This window comes from Acomys russatus, chromosome X (assembly GCF_903995435.1).
Source record: "Acomys russatus chromosome X, mAcoRus1.1, whole genome shotgun sequence".
NCBI classification, from domain to species: Eukaryota; Metazoa; Chordata; class Mammalia; order Rodentia; family Muridae; genus Acomys; species Acomys russatus.
The window spans coordinates 28,826,163-28,852,479 of NC_067169.1; the positions used below are offsets into that span (position 1 = coordinate 28,826,163).

The 26,317-nt window shown below is 41.2% G+C and overlaps 1 protein-coding gene across 1 annotated transcript; it reads right to left on the bottom strand.

The window, feature by feature from the left end:
* Window positions 1–1,132: 1,132 nt before the first annotated feature.
* Gemin8 (gem nuclear organelle associated protein 8) lies at window positions 1,133–19,801 on the bottom strand. Its single transcript, XM_051141204.1, has 4 exons — window positions 19,684–19,801; window positions 11,198–11,236; window positions 8,967–9,429; window positions 1,133–1,670 (listed from the first exon to the last, which is right to left on the bottom strand). Exons 2-4 carry the CDS (start codon window positions 11,198–11,200, stop codon window positions 1,414–1,416), a joined length of 723 nt encoding a protein of 240 aa, XP_050997161.1. The 5' UTR covers window positions 11,201–11,236; window positions 19,684–19,801; the 3' UTR covers window positions 1,133–1,413.
* Window positions 19,802–26,317: the final 6,516 nt, after the last annotated feature.

Genomic DNA, 26,317 nt, shown 5'->3' on the forward strand with positions numbered 1-26,317 from the left:
AAGTGAATTCTGATTTTTTTGTCTTCAGTACCTAAGCACAAACTGCAATGCCAGTAATAAAGTGAGGGCTTGAAACACATAAACACCTGGGGCTGCTGAAAAGAATGTTTGTCTCAGGGCAGGGGCTGGATGGACGCTCAATATGTTCCTAGGGAGAAACCCGTCAATACAAAATCTTTTCACCAACCTTTGATGGATGTGCTAATCTTCTCAGGTCAACACAGGCTCACCCTGGCAATGCACTGTAATAACTTATTTAAAAAGGAGCTGGCTTCTAATAATGGACTGCTCCATCAATGTTCAGATTTTCCTTCCCACAGATATATTTGCTTATCAAATCGGTATTTACTATATGCAATAAGAGCTCAACTGTGCATTTTAACAACAAAAGAGACTATAAACGTGACCAGGATTCGGGAAATACTGTTCTTTGCTATCAATTGTTTGACATCCAAGTTCTGAACAGAAAATGGGGTAACAATAATGTTAGATGGGTGATTTTCACTGTGTAGAACAAATCCAGTCCATGATCTGTTTTTTACAAATGAAGTTTTATTGTAACCCAGTCATATCCATTTATTTACTGAGTATCTATGGCTGTTTTTATGTTATAAAGACAGGGGTAGGCAGTATGACATAGACAACATGGCCCGCCAAGCCAAAATTACTTACTCTCAGGTCTTTTATAGAGCATGCAGGATAACACCTAGCTGAGTGACAAGCGACACTTGTCTTACTGTACACTTGCATCATTTACAGAGAGAAAATGTGGATAAGAGCCCAGTGTGGGGTGTACACCTGTGAGCTAGCAGGAGGATTTAAGAATTTGTGGCTACCTTGGGCTATATGAGAACTGGTCTCAAAAGAAAATAAAGAATAGATGACATGTGGCTTACGGCTTTTATGACATTCAGGAAGGAAATTAAAAATGTGAAACAGCAGGCAGGATCTCTAGGCAGTAATTTCTTTCTTTCTTTCTTTCCTTTTTTTTTTTTTTTTCCTTTGGTCTTTCGAAACATGGTTTCTCTGTGTAGCCTTGGTTGTCCTGGACTCGCTGTACAGACCAGGTTGGCCTTGAACTCACAGCGATCCGCCTGCTTCTGCCTCCCAAGTACTGGAATTAAAAGCGTGTGCCACTACGTCCAGCTTCTAGGCAGTAATTTAAATACATTGGAGTGTTTCAGAGAAAACCAAGAGCCAGTGCAATACATGATTATCATTTTATGCCAGTGAACATTCCTTGTGTTGGCAATAGTATGCCTCCTGCTGAAAGAATTCTAAGTGGCTGACAGATTGAATCCATCATGGTGGCATACAGTCCTTTCTCTGAAAAAAAAAAAAGTTCAGAAGAGATGAAGGAGAGGCTAGGAACTATGCTCAGTAGGTATTCCCTGGGGTCCCTGTGTCCAGGGCTCAGAACTTCAGGGGAATGACAGGCCAGTACTTTGGCTGCTTGCTGTCACAGTACTTGTCAAAGCTCAGCTGCACAGCAGCCTCCATGGCCAGGATTTTGGGAGCACTATCCCCATATAAGCGCTTCATCTCAGCGTGGCGCCGCTCCCCAGGCTTCTCAGATGGGGGCTCCACTGACCGGTGCTGGTTGTAGTACAGGCCATGGTCGGCATTCACATAGTCATCCAGGCGCTCCTCCTCCAGCTGCTGCTGTCGCCCTGGGAATGGACATGTCCATGACCGTAAAACTTATGCACACGCAGGAGATCTGGTGAATGCTGCCACCACTGCTAACATACCCCATATGCTGCCTGTGGTCCCTGAGGGCCTTCTCTTGCCCTTTCCACTGGTACATTTGGACCCTGTTGGGGTAGCTGAGGGGATCTGCACATCCTGAGGCACGACTTGCAGATTCTCATTATCTGTTAGTAGTTCTGAAGCTCTTAAGGCTGCTCACTTCTTAGCAGTCACTGACAGAAATAGCAAAATGCCACCAAGAAATGCGTCATTCCAATCCACCACCCCTCTGCAGCAGGCCTTGTTGACACAGGAGAAAAATGAAAGCACTTGGCTTTCTCTTGTCATCTGCCTGGCCATGAATGGCAGGCAGTCCTGGTTTGCTTTCATGTACTGTTCTCCCATGGGAGAGGAAAGTTCCTTTCAAAGTCCACTGTTGCAAGACACACATCTTTAAACATGACGTTTGGAGTGTATAGACATTGGTCTGTGGCATATATGTGGAGAGCAGAGAAAACTTTCAGGAGTCAGTGTTCTATGTGAGTCCTGGGGCTCAAGCTGGCTATCCATTTCCTCACCAAGCCATCTCATCTGCCCTAATTTCTTTCTTTCCCCTTTGCAGCCATGTGCAGTGTGCTTGGGTGTGTACACACATGTGAACATAGAGGCCAGGGCCAGCAGTCTTCCTCACTTACTATCCATTTTATATATCAAGGCAAGCTCAGCCATTTGAACCCAGAGCTCTCTGATACAGCTTGTCTGGTTAGTCAACTTGCTCCTGGGACCCTGTGTCCATTTCTGAAATGCTGAGATTACAGGTGGACTGCCATGCACATCTGGTATTTCTGTTGGCACTGTGGGTCCAAACTCTGGTCCTCACACTTGTACAAGTGCTTTACACAGAGCCATCTACTCAAGCACCAAGAAGCAGTTCTTACTAGCACAAATGAGGTATGTATGTGGGGTGGGACCTCTGTATCTGACCCATAGTCTTCCTGCTACATAACAAATTTGCCTTTCTTGGTGTGGGGTTTCATTCCCCAGTGCACAGCTTAGCACAGGTGAAACCTGCTAGTCTACTAATTTAACAAATCCCTGTAAAGTAAGCATTTGTTCCATTTGTTTCTCCCTTCTCTACTTTTGTTTAAACCACAGCAAGTCCCAAAATTATAATTCTTATTGCTATGTAAATAACCACATAAAAATGTCAACAAAGCAATGCTGCAGAAAGTAAAATGGCGCTCACACAAATTCTGGAAGTGACTCTGTCAAGAGGGAAATTGATAGCGGAAAGCGCACTATCTGTAGCCACTACTGTTACTGAGAGGAATGCCAGGAGATAAGGAGTCAAGATGGCTGTAGGGGAATAAAACAATGACATAAATCATTCTTTCCTCATTGGGCCTTTCTGTTAGTATTGGGAAGGGAAGATAGCAGTGAGCTAACCAAGTGTGAAGGAAGACATTTATATAGCTATTCGCAGTCACTCTTGTAAATCCTGTTTTTTATGACTAACACCTTGGAGTTGGTGAGAAGGAGTTTTACAAACTTGGAGCACACACACACAGACACACACAGACACAGACACACAGACACACAGACACACACACAGACAGACACACACACACACACACACACACACACACACACACACACACACACACACACACACACCAGGCCTGATGGCATACATCTTTAATGCTAGCACTCAGGAGGCAGAAGCAAGTGGATAGTTGTTAGTTCAAAACCAGGCTGGTCTACATCATGAGTTCAGGACAGCCAAAAACCAAATGGGGAGGCCCTGTGGAGTACATAATACTGTTGTAAAAGACCCAAATTTCATTCCCAGAACCCATGTTGGGCAGCTTACAATTAGCTGGGGTCTGATGCCACTGAGAATACTCCCACACATTTGGCATTCACTCACACAGACATATACACATACATCTAAATAGACAGACAGATAGATGATAGATAATGGCTATGGCCACACATGCAGACACTGTTGTCTTAGAACATCTGCAATCAATTTTCACATGTGGAAGTAATATGTGGATAAAGCAAATGACTCTGAAACTGCAGAAGAGCCATGTATGTTGACCTTTACTGGGAGGTGCACAAACCTGGCCGAATGCACAAATGAATTGGAAGTCACCAAGAATTTGCTTCAAGACTTTGGTCGTTCTGTCAAGTATAAAACAGCAGCATTTCTGCTGCTCACTCCTCAGAGGTGTGTGCATTCTATAGCCCTAATCTCAAGCTCTGGTGGAGAGGAGTATGGCAGTGAATGCGGCACAGGAAATGAGACATTTCACTGCTGACCTCTCTTCTATTTGGAGAATGAAAATCAAACCTGGGTCTGAGAAAATCACATGACAGTTCTCTGTCTGCTTCTTATTTCTATACATCCCTGTGGTTTTTTGATGGGAAGCAAGGGTAGAATTCCATCTGGGACCGTCTCTTTTCTTTGGGCTCACTTTTCTTTTACCCTGCCCCCATCTCTGGTTCTTCTGGCAGAAGATTGCCTGGTAAGATACTTAGTGTTTCACAAGCCCTAGGATCCTCACTTAGCCCAGGCTGACTACCTGTAACTCCTTATCTTATGGTCTACATTTCTGAGGTGTGGGATGATAGTTGAGTGCCACCATGCCTGGCGTATACAGTGTTGAGGATGGAATCGCAGGCTCTGTGCAGGCAAGGCAAGTACTTTACCAACTGAGCTATATCCTAGACGCAACCATTTAGTTCAAATCAAATACTCTCTGACCAACAAGCTGTGATCACTTAATGTCTAAAAATACTTTAGAATATATTGACTTAGGGAACTAAGAATTGTATGATATCTGTGCTTGAAGGCCCCTACTTGGTTCATTTATTATTCATTGTTTTCTTTCTCCCTCCCTCCCAAGGAAAGCCAGGATCCTTAATTCTAGGCACATTTTCTTTGTCAAGGTAGGGTGAGGGCTCAGCCAACTGGATAGCAAATGATCCAACTGACATCACACTGGAGACACACCTGAATGGTTGGCTTGCATGGGTAACAGAACTGGCTCATTTTAAAACTGAAAACAGCAGTAGCACTCAATGTTACCAGACACCTTTTCTCTCATATGGTTGTAACAGTTGAGTCTGGATTGACAACATGACTGCATTGAGGAACACCTAGGAGGTAGCAAAGCATACCTCTGCATGTGTCTAAGAGTGTTTTTCTAGATAATCAACCAAGGAAAGAAGATCTGTCATGGATATGGGTGGCAACATTCAAAAGGCTGGGGCCCCAAGAACATGAAAGGATTAGCAAGAGGAGACCCACCAGCACAGACATGTTCTCTGTTCCCACCACAATCCATGGCCACCTGATGTTCTGCATTTTCTCAGGCCTAAAGCCGTGATTCCATCCAACTGATCTTGGATTACAACTTCTGAAACTCTGAGCCAAAATCAACCTTTCCTTCCTAGTTGACAGGTGTTTTGTCCCAGCCATGGAAAGTGTGACTAGCATGAGGGTATTTGGCCAAGGGAATTTACTTACTAAGTAATAATCCAAACAGTTCTTAGGTTCCATTCTAGCTTCAAAAGAAGGCTGAAGAGGCTTCAGTGCCCTTACCACTGAAGCATCCAAATGACAGCTTACTTGGAAAGAGTAGCTTTGCAGATAGTTACAAGATAATGCTGAGATTATACTAGATTAGGGCACACCTTAAATCTAATGAAAGTGACTTTATATGAGACAGAAAAGGACACAGAGATGCACAGGGAAAGCTACATGCAGATAGAGGCTGTGACAATGCTACAAGTGAAGGGATGCTGGGAGCTACCAGAAGGTGCAGGATGCTAGGCTTTAAGCAGCAGTTCTCAAGATGTGGGCCACATCCCCTTTGGGGGTTGAGCAACCCTTTCACAGGGGTTGCTTAAGATCACTGGAAAAGACAGTTATTTACACTACAATTCATAACGGTAGCAAAATCACAGTTATGAAGTGGCAATGAAACAATTTTATGGTTAGGGGGCACCACAATACGAACAACTGTATAAAAGGGTCCCAGCATTAGGAAGGTTGAGAACCACTACTTTACAGCCTTTGTAGGAGGGCAGGTAGCCATGTGGACACATTGATTTTTGGATGTGAAAAGATAAACCTTTTCTGTTTGTCCATGAAATTTGCTACAAAAGAAACATGAGGATTAATATGCATGTGGGGTCAGACCAAACACACTCCACCTTCAACCTTCACTGGACTCCTCTAAGTTTAGCGCACATGGTTTTGACATGGCTTTGCCTCAGTCTATGAATCTACAGGATGTTAGCAGGAGACTGGAGGGAAGGCTCAATGGTTACGAGTTTGGACTGTTCTTGCAGAAGATCCAGGTTTGGTTGTCAGCACCCATGGCAGGGGACTTAACAACTGCCTGGAATTCCAGGTTCCAGGGGATCCAAATCCTCTGGCCTTTACAGGCCTTGTACTAACATTTATACACTTCACCTGTAATTAAACATGAATTTAAAAAGAGGTATTACTAATGTAGAATTACAATCCATAATGGGAAAAAATAATCACAGGAAGCTACTTGGACTTTAGGGAAATTTTACACAGCAGGAAAACACTCATTAGATATTCCACAGATAATTAGCTCAAAGGCAGAACAGTTTGAGAGACAAAGCACTACAATAATGAGCATTAAAGAATGTTATTTCCTCTCATTTTTCTAGGATTAGCACATCTTTCTGATGAGATTTTCTGCTATGGCGCCGAAGTTAATGATGACAGCACAACCAAGGGACAGCACAAAGTTGAATAAAATCAAGAGTGCCTACTTTCCAGCTCATCAGCAATAGACTCAAAACACAGGTGCTGGCAGAGCAGTCATTTGATTGGTCTCCTCATTCTGTGTCCCTCATTCCTCATCAAACATAAGCCTGAAGTTAGTGGGCAATCACCATTTGAGCTTTTACAAGGACAGTACGTTTACCCAGCCCCTTTCACTCGTCTATGACCTTGGCCATGCATCATCTTGATGGCTGCTTTTTTGTTCTTCTGAACATCTGCACTAGATGAGATGAATCCATGTGTGGAATGGTGCACAGTCAGTGTGATTTCACACTTTAATCACATTATCTAAACCCAAACAACTCAGGAACACACTGGACAGCAAGTCTTGTTATATGTTGTAGGTTTTCCAGAGGACAGAATGAGGGAGAAAGTGGAGGTTCTCGGAGTACTGACGAAACGGCCAGTCACTACGGACACAACCCTCTGAATGGAGTACACAAGACATAATGGAGCTCATGTTTCCCATGAGATGAACAAACACATCTGGGCTCTAGTAAAATTAACACGGCAGCTATTCAGCACCAAGTGAACTCACCTTTTCTCTCATTCCAAACAGATGGTACTGCTCCATTTCTCCACAGCTACCTGGTAACAATGCTCCTTCCACTGCCTTGGTTGCTGGCTCTGCCCCTTGTTTGTATGAGTAACTGTGGGCTGATGATGTATACTCTTCTATACATCATTTTAAACAGGATTTTATCTCACCTTCATTTAGGAATATCATGCTCTCTGAGAACATGTCCTTGTTTCAAGCCCTCATCTTACCCTAGAATTCCATCTAATAAAGACCAACACAACAGGGGCAGTGTTCATTTTGGAGGGCGTTCTTTCCTATGGGGGATGTTAACTTTCATTCATGCTCCTTCTAAGTATCATGCAGTTTCAATCTCTGTGACCCATATGGAGGTAACTAACTCTAGCATGTATGTCTTCTGACTTGTACCTCCCCAAATAAATAAATAATAAAAAAATGTATTCTATGCAAAACACAAAATGCTATTTTCATACAGTTGTTTAGATATACTTTCTTTTTAAATTATTGTTTTTTTAGTTTATGTGCATGGGTGTTTTGCCTGCATGTATGTCTGTACACCATGTGCATGCTTTGTGGTCCTAAAGGTCAGAAGGGCACTGTATCTCCTGGGACTGGAATTACAGGGGGCTGTAAACTGCCATGTGAGTGGAATAACAAGTGCTTTTAGCCTCTGAGCCATTTCTCTAGCCCTTGGATATACTTTGTAATATGCATCAAAGAAATCAACAGTTTAATCAGAAGTCAATTGATAAAATTAACAGAACAAGTGGTTTAGGGAAGAGTAACAGGCAGATACTACCAGAAATAATACTTCATCCTAAGCCTGTGCTTAGTTCCTGGCACTCACTTGGGATCAGTAAATGCTAATCTCTTGTTAAGAGGGCACAGATATTTTAAAATGGAAATAAAATGTTCCTATTTTGAAGCTTTTGTGTTTCTGTTTATTAGGAAATTATAGGTAAGAAGCTGGCTATAGCGGTGCATAATTTTACTCCTAGTACTCAGGAGGCTGAGGCAGGAAGATCATAGTCCTAAGTCACCTTGGGCCATATAGAAGGCTGTCTCAAAAACCCAACCAATCAACGAATCCAATGAAAACTCTACAAAAAATACATAAGACCCTACTGAAAGGCACACTGAGACTGAATATTGGTTGTTGTAGGGAAAGAAGTATTTGTAAAATTTCAAGGGCACTTATACTAATAATAAATGGTCTGGTGAACACCAGCAATTTTAAATAGAAAAAAAAAATCCTGTTTTTACTGTGCAAGGCTCTAAGACATTAATTGCTACGCTGTGGCCTGTAGTGTGGCCCAAACAGGAGAACTGTACATGTGAGGCATTTTGTATTCTGTTTAGGTTCACACTGACTCTTACTGCAGGGAGCTATACAGTCCTAGCTCTGAGCGGTGTCCCAGAGAAGTGTTCAGAACACAGCATTTGGGAAGCCTTGTAGTGTCAGGGAGAAGCACGGCCTAGAGAAAGATGCACAGTAGAGTGCAGTCTGGAAGAGTTGAATCCTAAGAGCAAATGAATAGTTATGTAATTAACCTCCTTAAGCTTCACTTTTCTCATTTGTAAAATGAGTTTCATGCCTGGAGGGAGGGCTGTGTGGATTAGAGAGGCATACAGGCACACACACATACACATTCCATCTGGTTGAATGTCTGATGCTCGAAAATGGTAGATATAGTATTAGGAACTCAAATGAACAGTTTGCTATAAAACAATTCTGAGGACCAATGTAACTAGGTCTAACATCACCGTAGTTTTTCTGGGCTTAGGACCACATCTAGATTATTAACTGTACCTAAATCAAAAGTTATAAAAGAACATGGAAAGTTAAGAGAAGAAAAGAAATGCAAATGTCAGGGTAGTGAAAGGAGCACGAGGTAATAGGTCAGAACTTACGCCGCTCTTCTCTGTGCCGCTCGGTCTCTGCAAAGTATTGGCGGAGCTCCTCAGTGATTTCCATATTGCTCAGGTCGTATTCTACTTCGTCATCTGAATCGGACTCTGACTCCAGCTCTTGCTCTTCACCTGGTGTTTCCTCTTCTCTGGTGGATGTCTGGGCCTTACTGCAGACATAGAGAGGCTGCCCAGAGCTTTTGAGATAGGAAGCACTATAGGGAAACTCCTGCCCGGCTGTGGGCTGGCCTTGAAAATGCCAAGGATACCCACCCTTATAAGCCAGAGAATTTGAGAAAAGAACTCCATGAGGGGAGAACCATGGAGAATTATAATAGGACTCTACGGACTTTCTGTAAGCATTCTGGTGGCTTCGCATCCAAAGCATTGCATGATGATAATGTTGCCAGTATCTTGCATATGCTGGGTGGGAATACCAAGATGCAGTAGCGTTCCATTTTGATGCCTATGGAATAGACATATAAGACAGACATCAAAATGGTTCATCCTCTAGAGAATCTTCAAATGTTTAACCAACTAATCAACAGCTATTTACTGAGTGTTATTAGTTACTTTTTTGCTACTGTGATAAAATACCAGGAGCAAAAACAATTTATAGAAGAGTTAAAGAGAGTGTACAGTTCTAGAAGGTTAAGAGTCCATAATGGCCAGGAGGCATGGCAGCAAGCAGCAGACACAGGAGCCTGAGCAGAAAGCTGAGAGATCACATCTTCAACCATAAGCTTAAAACAGAGAGTGAACTGGCAATGGGGCAAGGCTATAGATTCTCAAAGCCCACTCCAAGTGATGTACTTCTGATAACAAGGCTGCACTTTTCCTCCCCAAACACTACCACCAATTGGGATCAAGTGTTCAAATACATGAGTGTATAGGGAACATTTATCATTCAAACCACTGCACACTGCACGACTTTCCACAGAATGTTACTAAGCTTAACTAAAAAAAAAAAAAAAAGTGTAAAATAGGTTTGTCCCCACAGTAGAGGGCAAGTGTAACATATTTCCTGAGTATCTGTTCTTCAGGTCCCCACAGAACAATAGCTGAAGGTTATAGAGGCTTACATAATGTGATGATTAGTGTTGACAATTCAACAATTCAAAGCTGGGAGGCAGACCTCTGAGTCCACCTGTGGGGGAATTATCTTGATTATGTTCATTGAGTCAGGAAGACCTTTCCAGTGAGTGGCACCATTCCCCGGCAGGGATCCTGGACTATATAAATGGAGCAGAAGCACACATTCATCACCCTATGTTTCTATTGTATATGCAATATTACTGCCATGGTGAGCTCGGCTTTTGAACCAGGAGGCAAAATATTTTTTCTCCCTTAAATTGCCATTAAATTGTCTGAGTATGTTATCACAATAATAGGAAAAGAAACCAAGACATTGAGGACAGAGTCAAATGAAGACTGTTTTCTTTTTTTAAAATCCCTCCATTTTATTCACAATATTTATTTCTAGTAAGAGTTCATTTTAGGTTTTTAAAATCAGTATATGTAATAAGTTTCGGGAGCAAGTTTTCATACTTGTACACAGTCTATTTTGATCACATTCACACCCCTGATTACCCTGTTTCACCCCACTCCTCCCCCACTTTTAATGCTGTTCTTCTTCCCAACTAGTCCTCCCAGTACTTTACCGGCTGGGTTTGATAAGATAAAGAAAGATAAAAGTCCTGACATTTGTCATCTTTGCCATCTGAACTAGCTCCGCATTAAAAATGGCCTGCCCATTCTAATGACCATGCTAACTAGTTCCTTTTCTTGGTTCCTACTAATCTCCTGGCTTAGATAATGCCTCGATGCTGGAGACATACATCTACTGTCACAGGAGAGGTGCTTTTACTTTGAGTTGTCTGACAAACAGGCTGAGTATCCCTTATTGGAAATGCTGGGGCCAGAAGTATTTCAGATTTCAGTGGATTTTGCAATGTCTGCATACATTTTTACTGAATATCCATAATCTGTACTACTTTGAAATTTAAAATATTGAGTGTGTCATGTTGGTGTTAAAACACTTTTGGACTCTGAGTATTTTGGATTTGTGATAGTCAAACTCTTTTTCCTTTGCTCTGTATCATGAAATATCATTTTTGGATGGTGGGAGGGACAGTGCTAGGATTAAACACAGGGGTGCTGTGCATGCTAGGCAAGTACACTACTACTGACCTAACTAACATTTAAAAATTCATAAGAAAAATAGGTACTCTTACCATTGCTGCTCTCTCTGATGGACAAAGTCCAAACGGGTGCTGAAAAACACAGTATGAACATTTCATCAGCAGGGCTGTAGCAGTCACAAGTATTTCATGGTCTTCAAAGTAGCTGTCCTCGCCACCATCAAGCCTTACCTTCATGCAACAACAACCTGTGCCACCTGGGTTCTGACCTCTTAGTCTAGGGAAGAGCAACCTCCTTAGGTATGATTGAGTCAAAGGGTCCTGCCTGATTTTGTATTCAACTACATGTTTACTGAAGAAAAAGTCTATGAAAATAACCACATACTTTAATAGTAGGCATATACAAAACAATGTACGGAGCATGAGCTTCAAGCTTACAATATTAGTTTAACCTTTTTTTTTCTTTTTTGGTTTTTCAAGACAAGGTTTCTCTGCATAGCATTGGCTGTTCTGGAACTCACTATGTAGATCAGGCTGGCCTAGAACTCACAGAGACCCAACCGCCTCTGCCTTCCTGAGTGCTGGGATTAAAGTACTCAGGATATGCCACCACCGCTGGCCTACTTTACTAGTTTAATGCCTACTTAAAATAATCTCAGCTTCTCTTTTCCTTTTGAACATTAATTTATTAGTTATTATATATGTGGGTGTGCTGTGTGCTATGGCATATGTGTGTGTGTGTAAATCACACATGAATGAGTCAGTTCTCCCTTTTCCTGTGGGCTCTGGGATTGACTCAAGCTGTCAGGCTTGGTGGTAAGCACCTTCACCATGAAGCCAATTTACCAGTCCATTCTTGGGTTTTCTTAAGACTTGAGAAGATTCTATCTTTCCAACTGACTGAGCAGGCTTCGTCTTTCCAACTGCCTTAAATTTGGGGCTTGTAGAAGCCTTTTCACATAAGACGTTGCATCAGCCTCCACTTTAGTTTCATACTCTTTTCCTAATTATTCTGCTTCCTAGCAGGAAGAGGCTCCAGAAGCACAGCTGGACTTCATGTGCCCATCCTTACAACCCAGTTTAAACAAATGCAAGGGCTGGTGAGATAGCTTAGCAGGCAGAAGTGCTTGCCACACAAAACTGATGACCCTAGCACTGCCCCCAGCCCCCGCCATGAAAAGAAAGATTCCCAAAAGCTGTCCTCTAACCACCCACCCCTCACATACATACTAATAATAAAATAAAAGTTACTTTCTTCTCCTCATTTAGAGTTTCTAAAATGCCTTGCAACATCAGAATGTACTTAAAAAAAAAAAAAAAAACTCTATCAGGCTCGGTGGTGCACATCTGTAATTCCAGCACTTGGGAGGCTGAGGCAGGAGGATCACCATGTCTCAAGGTCAAGGTCAGTCTGGGCTACTGAGATCTTATCTCAAAACAAACAGTTAACAAAAATAGCATCTTAAAATGCATGTAAATTTAAGATCTAGGAAACAAAAGCCCCCTCCCAAATGTGATTCTTAAGGTTTTGAACATTTTTTTAAATCTTTGTTTCCATTGTTTGGTTTTGGCTTCTTTGTCAAAAATCAAATACCCATAAGTGAGTAGATAACATTCCAAATGTAATCTGAATAAATTATAAAAAATTTTAAAAAATTAGAAAATTTTAGAAATCAGATACTGAAGAAGCTCTATTTGTCTTAACTAGAGGATAGAATATAAAAAACCCTCAAACTGTTAAAAATAAAGTTGATTTTTTTGTGGTCTCAATAAAATGTTTTCATGAGTATATTAAAAAACTAAGATGTCACACTGACTATTTCTATTGCTTTCATATTTATCTTTTAAAAAAGCACTCATAGTGAAGTGTAGTAAGCTTTCATATAGGGCATTACTAAGAGGGTTGGCATGACATTCTGCAAACTTCTCCTAAATTCAGACACACACACACACACACACACACACACACACACACTGGATGGAAACCAGTAGAACGTTATCAAATGCAGTGAGTGTGTAAGCTGATTTGTTCTCACCCTTCAACTCTAATTTACAGGTTTAAAACAGGGTCCATTTTCTGGAAACCCTGCTAACAGCTAATGCTCTTTATAGGCTATGGAGGAAATAGAAAATAGTCAGTAATTGAATGTGTTACCATCCAACAAAATAAAAGGCAAAATGCAATTATGGTAGAAATCAGTGCATACTGAAGTGCTAAACTGAAGGGGAAGCCTGTAAGTGGCTAATTCACTAAAGCCAAGTTTCATATTTCTATCACAGAAACCTGAAGAACTTTCAGTGCCTGCAGCACACAGTGACATTAGAGTGAACTTCACGTATGTCTTACTCAAATTTGTTTTCTAGATTAACAAATAGCATAGGAATTAAATGAAAAAAGTCCCTAGAGTCACTGTGTGTGTGTGTGTGTGTGTGTGTCTCCTGGAAATTAAGAGCTTTGCATCCTAGCTGGGTATGGCAGTGTATGCCTGTGATCCTAGTACTCAGGAGTCTGAAGCAGGAGAACAGAACAGTTAAGTTTGAGTGCCAGGCCAGCCTGAGCTATACAGCGAGACCCTGTCTCAAAAAACAAGCGAAGCAAAGCAAAGCAAAGCAAAGCAAACAAAGAGCTTGGGATCTAGACTTCATTCTATGCCTTACAAATTACAGAAATGGGTCAAATCTGATGAACTCAAATTTAATAAGCCCCGTTTTAAATAAACATTTATTAGAGGCCAAATCTTGTTTCGACTTATAATTGCAAAGATCCAATCTGGGCCTTAAAGGTACTAGCATACTCTGAAAAATCTATGAGACAGCAGACACAATTCTGTTACAGCTACACGTTTAGGCAATATAAGAAAGAAGGTAGTAACCCTTAAAGAGGTTCAAGGGTAACTAGTGACATTTTCCCGGCAGCTCACATGTCAATGGCTGTAATTAAAAGGGGTTTCAAAGGAGTTCTACTTTGTACAAAGTTGACTGCGATTTGGGTTCAACAAGTAATTAGGTTACAGTTATTCTATGTAACAGGGATGGCCCAGTGCTCACTATAAGCATTTCTGTAAAACAGAAGCCAGTACAAACCACTCACTAAAGAAAGCAGATTTCAGCTTCCCAGCCAGAGAGGTTCACCTCAAGCCTGGTGTGTCCTGCCACCAAGAAGATAACAGGCAACTAACCCAGTTCCTTGTGAGCCATGCTTAGGTTCTTTGCAAGCTAAGCAAACACCCTACGAGTTATAGACCCCACTTAGACACCAGACATTTTGAAAATCTACGCTACAAAAGAAAGACGCAATTTATGTCAAAGATGGACTACAGGAACTTTGCTAGCAATTTTGTTTGATTTTGAATACAAAGTAGAAGAGGAATTCAATTAATTTTGGCTGCTGCAATACTAAGAATCAAGTTGCTGCCAACCTTCAGCAAGTACAGTGTCACTGGGGCTGGAGAGAAGAAATGCTCATTTTATCCCTGGCTTTATTTTTTTCTTCCTGAATTCCTAAATCATATTCTTTTACACTTTAGGATCACCCCCCAAGATACTATAGCTATTCAAATTAATAATTTTGAAGAGTTAAGATTTGCATTTACAAATTAATCTCTCAAACTCAAATAAAATACAGCACTGAGAAACATGTCCAAAGGAATAGCAATTTGCACCAAGCTTTATAATTATTAGCTGAGTATTTCTAGCTCACTTTTCATATTTTATGCTAGGATTTCTCAGTAAAGGTCCAGACAGGAAATATTTTAGGGTTGTGGGCCATATACAATGATTTCCATATAATGTTAATGTTCATCTTTGCTTTAAATAAAATTACCTAACAATCCCCGCCCCCTTAAAACATATAAACTCAATTCCTAGTTTCCTGTTGACCAAAGTTTTAGTTAATATGATAATACCTTGTATCTTCTATCCCTAATATATTGAGCATCCCAAATGTTCATCACTTTCTACTTGCAAGTGAGTGGAGGAATCACAGAATTCATATAGTTCACAAATTATCAGGCTCTATGTAAGACTAGCAGAGACAAAAAGAAATTATGATCATCTCTAATCTTGGTCAGTGAATCCTACTGGAGAGGATTGGAGGGCTGGAGAGATGGCTCAGGGGTTAAGAGCACTGGTTGCTCTTGCAGAGGACAAATTTGATTCCCAGAACTCACACAGTGGCTCACAACCATCTGTAACACCACTGTAGGAAATTTGATGCACCTTCTGATTGCCTGGGGCACTGTATGAATGTAGTGCACTTACATATATGCAAGCAAAATATTCATATACCTACATAAAAATCTTCTTTAAAAAGCAACAAAAATGAACCGTAAAATACTATCAATCAACAGTATAAAGCATGGGCAGGGCCATGATTTCTGGCGTAGATTACTAACTTGCCATTAGTAGGCAGAATGGCAGTTTTCAGTAGATATACCTGGAAGGAGTACACAGTCTCCTTTGCAAAGAGAATCTGCTCCTAAAAACAGCTCCTCTCAGAATGGGTCTGGTAAAATCTTTTTTTTTTCATTTGCAGCTACAGTTTTATTCATTCTCCCTTGTCAAGCTTACCCTCCAAAGCTATCTTTTTAAAAATATATTTTATTAATTTATTCATATTACATCTCAATGGTTATCCCCTCCCTTGTATCCTCCCATTCTTCCCTCCCTCCCATTTTCCCCTTATTCCCCTCCTCTATGACTGTGACTGAGGGGGACTTCCTCCCCTGTATATGCTCATAGGGTATCAAGTCTCTTCTTGGTAACCTGCTATCCTTCCTCTGAGTGCCACCAGGTCTCCCCCTCCAGGGGACGTGGTCAAATGTGAGGCACCAGAGTTCGTGTGAAAGTCGGGTCTGGTAAAATCTTAAGCCGGTTAAGGATTTAGTAAAAATACTCGGCACCCCTGGCAAAGGCAGCACTGCAATACTCCCAGGCATTGCCATAGTAGACTCATCTCAAGAAAAGAAAGCATGTGGGGACAGCAGGTGTTAAGATCTTCCATTTTATCTTTCACCCCCCGCCCCCCACCCAGCAGTCTCTACTCCTTTCTGGAACAAGCATGTGGGGACTGAACAAGTTTTCTTCTGAAGGGCCGATAGAACGGAGAGAAAAGCGATTGGCAATGTCAGGGAAGGCCGGATCCACAGCTCTGCAAACTGGGCAGCCCTCCACAGGGAACACAATGGCATCATGGTCACCACCCAGCTGAGCTCTGGGGAATACAGAGACCATTCATTGTCTGTCCTCAACCACCAAAGAAGGGAAGAAAAAACCCACAACAGCATTGAGGTCATTCACTAAACACTGCTGAGGCCTACAGACAAGACAGAGCCTCCCAGTCTTGAATGATATATTTTCCCATACAGCCTTTCTAAGGCAAAAAAGAAAATAGAAAAAAAGCACATTTGTTCTACAGTGACTCTGCTTGCTCTGAAAGACATATTTTTTTTTAAATACATAAAGAGCAGCAGTTAGGAGGTTTTTTTTTTTTTGGTCATTTTTTTTCCAGAGATAAACATGTGACCATTTCCACTAAATTACTAAAAAGCTCTACCTTATGATAACGCTTTGTTGAAAGGGAGTGGCATCATATGTAGCCTTTTCATTCCGTATTTATATACTATTTCTTTTTTCTTGAATATTTATATTCTTATAAATATAGGATATAGGACGTGTCATGGCAACCAGAAAGTAAAATAAAACCACAAACTCCCTCTAAAACTGTAATGTGTATTCTAGAATATGAATTTCCCTTCTGCCTTATCTTCCTTTTGAACAGTTTGAAAATTAAATACATGAAAGCCCATTTGCTTTTACTTTTGCAAAGGAAGATATTAGAAATGATTTATTTCATTAATCTTTGTGTCTACAGCCTGAAGGATCAACTTTTTTTTTCTATTGAGGTCCCCACTGATTTGGCTCTGAGCTAGATTGACAGTTCGAGGGCCCAATTAAGACCCTCAGAACATACTGTTTGCTACAAAGAAGGAGAACACTGGAGACCAAAACAAAGTAAGCAAAGAAGTTAAGGGATATGTGATTGTAAGACACCTTCCTGAACATGCAATGCCAACCCCATCAAAGATGCTCAAGGAGGAGAAATGATAAAATGGGGATTTCTGACAGTCTGTTTCCTGCCATCCTACTCTGCCACGCCTAGCTGGTTGTCATAGCTGGCTGAGCATATGAGGCTTGACACTCATGGATTTTTTTTTTTACCTATGGCTTTGTCATTTAGACATTAAACATGGCACAAGTCCAAATGCCCTATTTCTACCCACGGTAGGAGTCCAAAGCTCCATTTTAAAAACAAGAACATTTGTTTATTGTGTGTATGTGTCCGGTTTGGTGACAGGTGTGTTTATCCACTGAACCGCCTTGCCAGCTCCCCAAACTCCCCCTTTAGCTGGATATAGGACCTGCTTACAAGCACACATTTCACTGTCCTTCCATCTGTACCAGCCACCTTTACAGCTGAAGATGGAGAGAGACGAGTAAATATTATTTGAATCCTTTCCACTCTCTCAGGCTCCAGTTTACGTTTTGTCTGGACATTGTAGTAAGTGTTTTCACTAGGAAGACAGGGGGTGGGGGAGAAGACTGGAAGGTATAGTTAACAATTCTTGCCCCGCCCTATACAAATAACATTCCACCCACAGAATGGCATTGCTTAATTTATCAGCAAGGGTGATAAAGATCTGTGAATGCATTTATTTGCAAGTCCACTGAATCCCTTATGTGGCTAATGTCAACCAGAAATGAACCATGAGGCCATGAAAAATCAAGATACTCTGATTCAGAAACATCACAGGCAATGTGAGAACTGGGAACTGGGACAACAGAGAATGATAATGAAAATGCAATTCTAAAGAAGAAACAGATAGTGTCCATTTCCCTTCAGGTATGTCTTTCGTACAACACACCCTAGTGTGACCATAAAAGGAGGCTGAACACTTAAAATTAGTGGCACAGCAGCAGAAAGCTTGAGTAGTTTAAGCAGATAAGGCCACTTTTATATTTCCAGGGACTTATTTCAAATTTCTTTCTATAAACACATTCCTAATAATTGCTAATTTCTTTTTCTGAGTATTATATTTGCTCTGGGCACTTATTTGGAGGGATAGATCCCACAATGTACTCCTTTTAGAATTCCCACTTTTCTTCCACTAGAGAAAATAACAGGTATTATTTCTTGCCTCTGGAGGCTACTGGACTGTTGAGATTATCCTTTGTACCCTGATTGTACTCTCTCTTACCCATGCTCTCCCAAATTACTAAGGGTAGTAACTAAAAAAAAAAAAAAAAAAAAACAACCAAAAAACAAACAGTAAGAAGCTCCAAATGTCTACTATATTAATATATTTTAAATTCATCTGGTCTTAATCAAAGTTAGTTTGTAGTCACTTGTCCAAGTATTTTATGGGTAGATTTCCTAACATAAAGTAATAATTCTGAAGAGTTCTATAGTGTGTTTGTAAACTCTTATCTATACTCCAGCCATGTTTAATTTCCTGACATCCTTATCTCAACTTCTCCTTAAACGCTAGATTTTAAGAAAGACAAAACAATCCTCTGCCAGCAGTAAAATAGTTTTAGAATGAAAATATCTCTGCAAGTTTAATTTCTATACTTTCTCAGGCTGGCGGTCAACAGAGGGGATGATATACGTTACTGTGAACTTGCTTTTGTTAGGTTTACCCAAAGCACATGTACATAGTTTCTCTTCACAGTGTCATCCTACAGGGAATGTTATTCTGACAAATTATGCCTAGCATAAATTGTGCTTTTAAATAGAATACTTCATAGGAATAGTGAAAGTAAATAACCCTAGGAGCCTTAAGTTATTAACTTTTAGTGTAAAGATTTCAAATGATGTTCTGGCTTTTGGTTAAAACAAAACAAACAAACAAAGAACCAAAAAAAAAAAAAAAAAAAAAAAGAAACAAAACTCCAAACAACAGTTGTTCACAGCCTAGCCTGTGCAACAAGTTTGTAACAATCGTGTCAGGGAAAATGACTGTTCAGAACTCAAGGTTTTCCTCGGTCAACTATCAAATGTTCTCAAGATAATTTCCAGTTAGACTCCTGACCACAGAGCTCAAAGTTGCAAGGAGGCTGAAAGAAAACTCGTTCTGTTTTTTTTTTTTTGTAAATGAACCAGTATCTTAGACATTTCTCCACGGATGTGTCCTGAGTTAGGGGTGTAGAGACAAAAATCACAGTGCACTTATAGACCTATTGCAACACGGTGATCCACACGGCACGTTTGAATTACATCCTGGGCTTTAAAAAAAAGTTCCAATACTTGAGCCTCACTTCTAAAGATTTGGACTCTGAGGTGGGGTCCTGGGCACCAGAATTCTTAGCCGACATCACGAAGGGGTTGAGAGCGTAAATTAGAACTAGTCTTCTTTAACAAAATGTGAGGGCTTGAGATTCTCTCGAGTCTCTGCAACCACCTCGTGCTGCCGGGTACTGGTAATTAAAGCCACAACGTGACGGCTTCTGTGGTAATCAGGCCTGGGCCGTCAGGCTACTCCCTTATTCCCCCAAAGCAACCCATCAGTCCCCAAAGTCACCTCGTGAAACCCGCAGCTTGCAGCTCTCAGGCAGTGGGCAACAACACGCCTACCTCTCGTACAGGGGTGGGGACAGGGAAGGCCGGGGGAAACGCGAGGCGCGAGCGAAACGAAGGAGGGAGGGTTGCCTGGGCAACTAGGAGCGCGTTTCCGTTACGGGTCTCGAAGGACGGAAGTCCCGCCTTGAATGCTGATGTTACGGCACGTCATTGGCTACACGGAGCCAGAGGGCGGTGCGGGAAGGGAATTAGCTAGTCTGGGCGGTCCCAGCGGAGAACTGCGGGCCGATTGGGTACTGGGGCGCGGCCGGAGCCTAAACAGGACAGTTAGCTTCCATTTTTGTTTTCTTCAGCGTTCACTTTCTTCCTGCTTTCTTAACTAAAATGGAGGCTGGGAAATTTTTTGAAAATATAGCTTCACTCAGATCTATATATTTAACTGCTTGAATCTGGCATTTATCAACCTTAAATTGTTCCTAATATGATTTATTTCACTACTTTAGACAAAAAGAGTGCCTGCTAGTAATTCTGTCATCATAATTGTCAGCAGTGTATGCCCTTCTAGAGTCTCAGGAGAGTCCTTAATAACCAAATATGAACTACTAGAAATACAAGTGGACTTATTTGGCAAAACGTGCCGTACTTTGTGGCAATTTATTCCTACAAAAATCAGATTTGGACCGCATGTTTATTCAAAACAAAACAAAACAAAACAGCAGAAAGAAAGTTGGAAATAATTTAAATGCCAAACAAAAGGCTAAGACAATTAGGCAATGTCAGTAGTGGGACATTATTATCTTGTTATTCCTGTAAAATGATGAATCAAAGTAGTATAAAAGACTATTTGACAAACAAACATACTGGATGCTTGCTGAATGCTAAGTATCTGCATTACTTTGTATCGTCTAAGCACATGACTGAGATATTGAAATGTGAGAGGTTTTGGTGTGCTTAAGAAAACTCCATAGTATAATATCAAGAGTTCATATTGAAAAAGGAAATGCAAGATATCTAGAGGTTGAGACAGCCTAATTTTTGGCTAGTTTGAATTCACAGAGATTTGCCTCTCTCTTGTTTGGGGATTGTAGGCATATATCACCAAGCCTGGTTTAACTATCTCAAATCTTAAGCAATCCTCTACCTGGCAGTGCTTTAGCTCAGTTGGCAGAATGCTTGCCTATTGTGCACGATGCCCTAGATTATACCCCTAGCACGTTTCAAAGTTGGGCATGGTGGCTCACTTGTAATCCTAGGATTCTGGGGATGGACGCAAGCTTGTTTCTGGCTGCATAGTGAAGCTGAGGCCAGCTAGGAATACATGAAACTGTTTCAGGGGAAAAAAACCTTACCCCAGGGGAGGAGAATTTTACCTTGAATAAGAGTAAAATTAATTTATCTTTATATTTAGACTTTATCAGTCTGTCCAGTAGAACATGACATTATATACATGGCATAAATTGTAATTCTAATGGAGAGCAGTATTTTATTTAGTGAATATACACTAGCAAACAAGACAGTTTAGACTTCATAAAATTGACAATTGATTGAGTAGAGAGCATAGACAGTAAATAAAGTGCAATTATGTTTTGTTTGTTTGTTTAGGAAGAGTCTCATGTTGCCTGGGATAGAACCCCTTTTGGATGAGTTGGAATTCCTCATTTTCTTATTTCTATTGCCCAGGTGGGAAAGTGTTCCGTACCATACCTGGTATATTGTAGTAAATTATATGAAGAATATATTGCAAAAGGGACACACACACACACACACACACACACACACACACACACACACGTGTATGCACACATGCACACCAAGCTGTTTGGGTTAGGCAAGGAACGAGCTATCTATGGGTAGAAAGGTTGACAATGTGTTTGTTTGTAGGAGTGTGAACATATTTTGGGAAAATTTAGGTGTAATTGGAAGCAGGCAAGTCAGTTGGAGCCTCAGGGAAGAAGAGAAGGAAACAAAAGAGGGTAACAATGAAAAAGAGGTGAGGAACTCTTAGGAAAGGCAGAACAAAGTGAGCTTAAAGTAAGTTTATTTCAAATAGAGCAGTTCCTGAAATACTACGAGTGTCTACGCACACACACACATACAGAGGGTGTATGTGTATACTGTATTGTTAGCTAAAATAGCACTATTGCTCGGCTCTTGTTGCAGAGGTCCAGATCAGTGGTTCCAAGTTGTGAGAAGTAGATTTTTCTCTCACATAGTCAGTGTGAACAGTCCAAAGTAATGTGACAACTCCATAGGATGAGAAACACACCTCCTTGTTCTTTTAGCCTTCTTGCCTCTGACAGCTTAGTCTAAGTTAACTTATCATGGCACCTTCCCCGCCCTACCCCGCCTCGTTCAGTGGGAGGGGAAAGGGAAAGCTCTTCGCCTGCCCCTTCCTCCCAGATAAAGTTTCTCAGCATTAGTCATAGCTGATGCTGAATTATTCCATGTTGTGAAGGCTGCCCTCACTAAGATATCTAGGAGCATATCTGCCATCTACATACCATGTGCCAGTAGCATCCCTCACATGTGACACTAAAAAAAACCTCCCGACAGATTGCCAAGTATCTCCTGGAGACAAAAGCCCCCCCTCACTTAAGCATTATTGTTTTAGGACTTGTCCACAGCACTGCTCACTGGTGTTTTGAATCTCATGACTCATCCATCATAAAGATAAAGCACTTTTTGAATTTCCTGTCTTTCGGTGGCCAAGGGGCCAGCAAAAAGTTAGCTGAAGATGAAGTAAAAAAGCTAGCAGATTCTCTCCCGCTGCCCCCTCCCCCCCCCATGTCTGATTGAGGTGGCTCTCTTCTTGGTTGAATTATAGTGGTTGTTTATTTTAATTTAGTTGCAAAAAGACATTGGTGGTGGTTAACAGCAGCTCTAAGGTGAGAATCTAATACATGGTTACCTTCCAAGCTTTTGTGCAGAAATTAATGCTGTCCACAGAGAACGACATAAATGTATGGATGACATGTGATACATTTACTCATGAATAAATGGAAAATGACTGTGAAAAAATAGAAGGCGAGACTTGTTTAACAAGCATGGCCATAATAACTTCATAGGGTGAAAAGGATGAGATGTGATAGGGGAGGTTGGATTATTATTTGTGTTGTAGCGCCACCTGGTGGGAATTTACAACTTGGGCAGTCCTCTAGGAGCAAAAGTTGGGGTTTAAATTCAGATTATGCAAAACTTTAAAGGGTCATCTATGATAGGAACTTTACAGAGCGGTTTCTCATGCTTGGGACCATTGGCATCTGGGGCTCTGTCCCAGCGGGGGCTGCCCTAGGCATTGTAGGGTATTAAGAAACATTCCTGGTGTGCCCAGCCTCATTTGTAGAAAACAGAAATCTTGTCAACTGTCCCATGTGGCTCAGACGTGCTCCTGATTGTGAACCACTCTTTCAAGCAAGTCATATAAAACTTCCTGTTTTTACATTCTAAGTCTGTAGTCTTAGAGCAGTGGTTTTCAACCTGTGGGACATGACCCTTTTGACAAGCTGTTATGTCCCCAAATATTTACATTGTGATTTATAACATTAATAAAATTACATTCATGAAGTTGCAACAAAGTTATTTTATGGTTATGGGGGAGTCACCACAACATGAGAAACTGTATTGAAGGGTTGCAGCATTAGGAAGCTTGAGAACCTTAGAGCATTGTGGAAATAGCTTGTGTGGTAAGGGTAGGAAGACAGCGCATCAAAGAAATGAGGTTCCACTTACAGATGTTCTGCTAGGGGCAGAGGTTAAGAGCACTGGCTGCTCTTCCAAAGGACCCAGGTTTAATTTCCAGCTCCCACATGGCAGCTCACAACTGTCTATAACTCCAAGATCTGACACCCTCACACAAACATGCATGCAGGCAGAACACCAATGCACATAAAATAAAATAAATTAATTTAAAAAATGTCCTGCTATACAGGATATGTCCTCCTTTGCACAGTTTGTGATTGTCACCCCTGCTCATCCCAGCAGTGGGAGGAGAGATATATGGAACTGAAAGGCAAGGTGAGAGAATGTAATGTTAAGTCCTACATGCTACGGTGGTTATGCTACAGAGGAAGTAGAACTGTAAAAACATTAGGCTATGTTCCCACCTCCCCACAAATGGGATGTACAAGTGTGGGTTATCTGGTGGAGTACACGAGTCTATAAGTAATCTCATGGGCTCTTTGGACCTCTTCACTCCATCCTAGGACCTTGAGTCACAGAGAAAGTTATTGGGAGCCGGTTCTTTACCTGGGTCAAGTAAGAGGTGCCACACCACCTACCAACAATCCTTCAGAGTTGGGTGAAGAAGCTTTGGGTTTGAGGTGCCCCCACAACTTCAAAAAATGCGTGAAAAGGTTGTAGTGTACATTCCGGAATAGCAGCACTTGGGAGGTGGGGGATTGGGAATTTAAGGCCATTCTTGACTACATAACAAATTTGAGGCCAGCCTCTGCTAAGTACACTTTCTCCAAAGACAAGGAAAGAGGAGATTTCTAGGAGCCCCTCTAGCTATCTCCGGGTCCCATGTCTCTTAGGTCCTCTCCTATGCTTTCTCCTTGATTTCACTTTGTTGTGAGATCAGCAGCTGGTTGCCCTATTAACAAGTGCGGGCACTCATGCTGTCATCCAAGTTTCCTCTCTGTGTGCTGCTTGTGGCTTTCTCCTGTCTGGGCCGCTGCAATCATGGTCTTTTCTGAATCTTTCCTAGGGTGTCAGAGGCTCCTCATTCTCTTATGAAGGTGCCCCACTCTTGCACCCTCACCTCTCCTCTTTCCTATTCCCTTTTCCTCTGAGCATCAGACTTGTTGCTCTGATCTTTCCAATAGTCTGGTGGGTCTTTCCATCCCTCCTTGGTGGGTTCTTTTTGGTCGCTTTTATGTACAAAGTGGGCTGTCTATTTCTTCAACTTCTCTCACTGATGTTTCTTTCAGAATCTTTGACACCACAGTAAACTTTTCCTGGGGGTCATCATTCGTCTACTTTTCTGCATTGCTTACATAAATTGGCTGTGCCTTTTTTCTTTTTGGTATTAGAACATCTATCCCACATTACAAAGTAACATGTGCTTAATGTAACCAATAAAGAGAAAGGGAGCTGAGGGAAGGAGGAGGGAAGGAAGAAAAGCAGGAAGAGACAAAACCTCAGGCAGTTTAAACACAAAGGAAAATACTAAGAATCTCTTGCTCTGGGTGTGGTAGTACTTGTCTTTGATCCAGTATTAGGAAGTTTAGATAGGATGATTGAGAGTTTGGGGCCAGCCTGGCCTTCATGGTAAGAACATATCTCAAAAAAAACCAAAACTAAGACTAATGAGATGGCTCAGTGGGGAAGAGCACTTGCTGTGTAAGCCTGATGATCTGATTTCAATTGCTAGACCTCCACAACAATTGCTTCCTGCAACTCTCTCTCTCTCTCTCTCTCTCTCTCTCTCTCTCTCTCTCTCTCTCTCTCTCTCTCTCTCTCTCTCTCTCTCACACACACACACACACACACACACACTTATAAGGTAAAAACTGCCTCCTTAACATGGTAGACAGTGCATCAGTATTCTAAGTAAGATTAAAAAAAAAAAAAAAACCCACAACCAATTGCAGAAGCAAACAAAAAGAGTAGCTCTCAATGTCACTACTAAGTACTCTTTATAGTTTAGTGTCAGTCTTCCAAGCTTTTTGTTTTATACCAGTAAATCCACACATGAATGGAATAATCTCTCTCTTAACACATGTATAAAACCAAATAGTTTCTTGTTGGAGATGTTATTATATAACTATTCTCTAGAAAGCTATTAGGATGGAGTTAAGGGTATAGGATGGTTAGTAAAGAATGACCTTGGATACCTATGAAAGCTAGAGGAAAAAGCAGGATTGGGTAGAGCAGAGATCCTCAAAGGTGGCATACTGACATATTGGATGGGGTATTACTTTGTGGTCAAGGCTGAACAACACACTATAAAGTCCTTAGCAGCATTCTTGGTCTTTATCCTCTAAAAGCCCTCACTTCAATACTGCCAGATACCCTAGTGTCTGGGTATCAAGTCTCCCCCAGTTAAAAATATAGCAAAAAGGCTTGAAATTGGATGAGAGCATAACAATAGGTTTGGTGAACGTGGTGTCAGTCTCAGGGCTGAGCCGGCAGGACCTTATTCTCAGACATGGATCAGTTGTTGGATCCAAGAACTTTGAAAGGGGTATTGTATTAGTCAGGGTTCTCTACAATCACAGAACTTATGGAATGAATGTCTCTCTTTCTATCTATCTATCTATCTATCTATCTATCTATCTATTTATCTATCTATCCATATATGGAATACATACACACATACATATACACATACATATACACATAGATACATACATACATACATACACACACATAAATAATTTATTAAAATGACTTATAGGTTATAGTCCACCTAATGCAACAATGGCTAGCTATGAATGGAAAATCCAGGAATCTAGAAGTTCCTCAGTTCCATGAGGCTGTGGGTCTCAGCTGGTCTTCTGCATATGCTGGAATCCTGAAGACGTAGACTCCAGTGCCAGTGAGTGAAGGAATGCATGTTTTGGCAACGTGAGGACAAGCAGGCAAAGAACAAACCCTTCCTTCTTCCATCCTCCTTATATAGGCTTCCAGCAGAT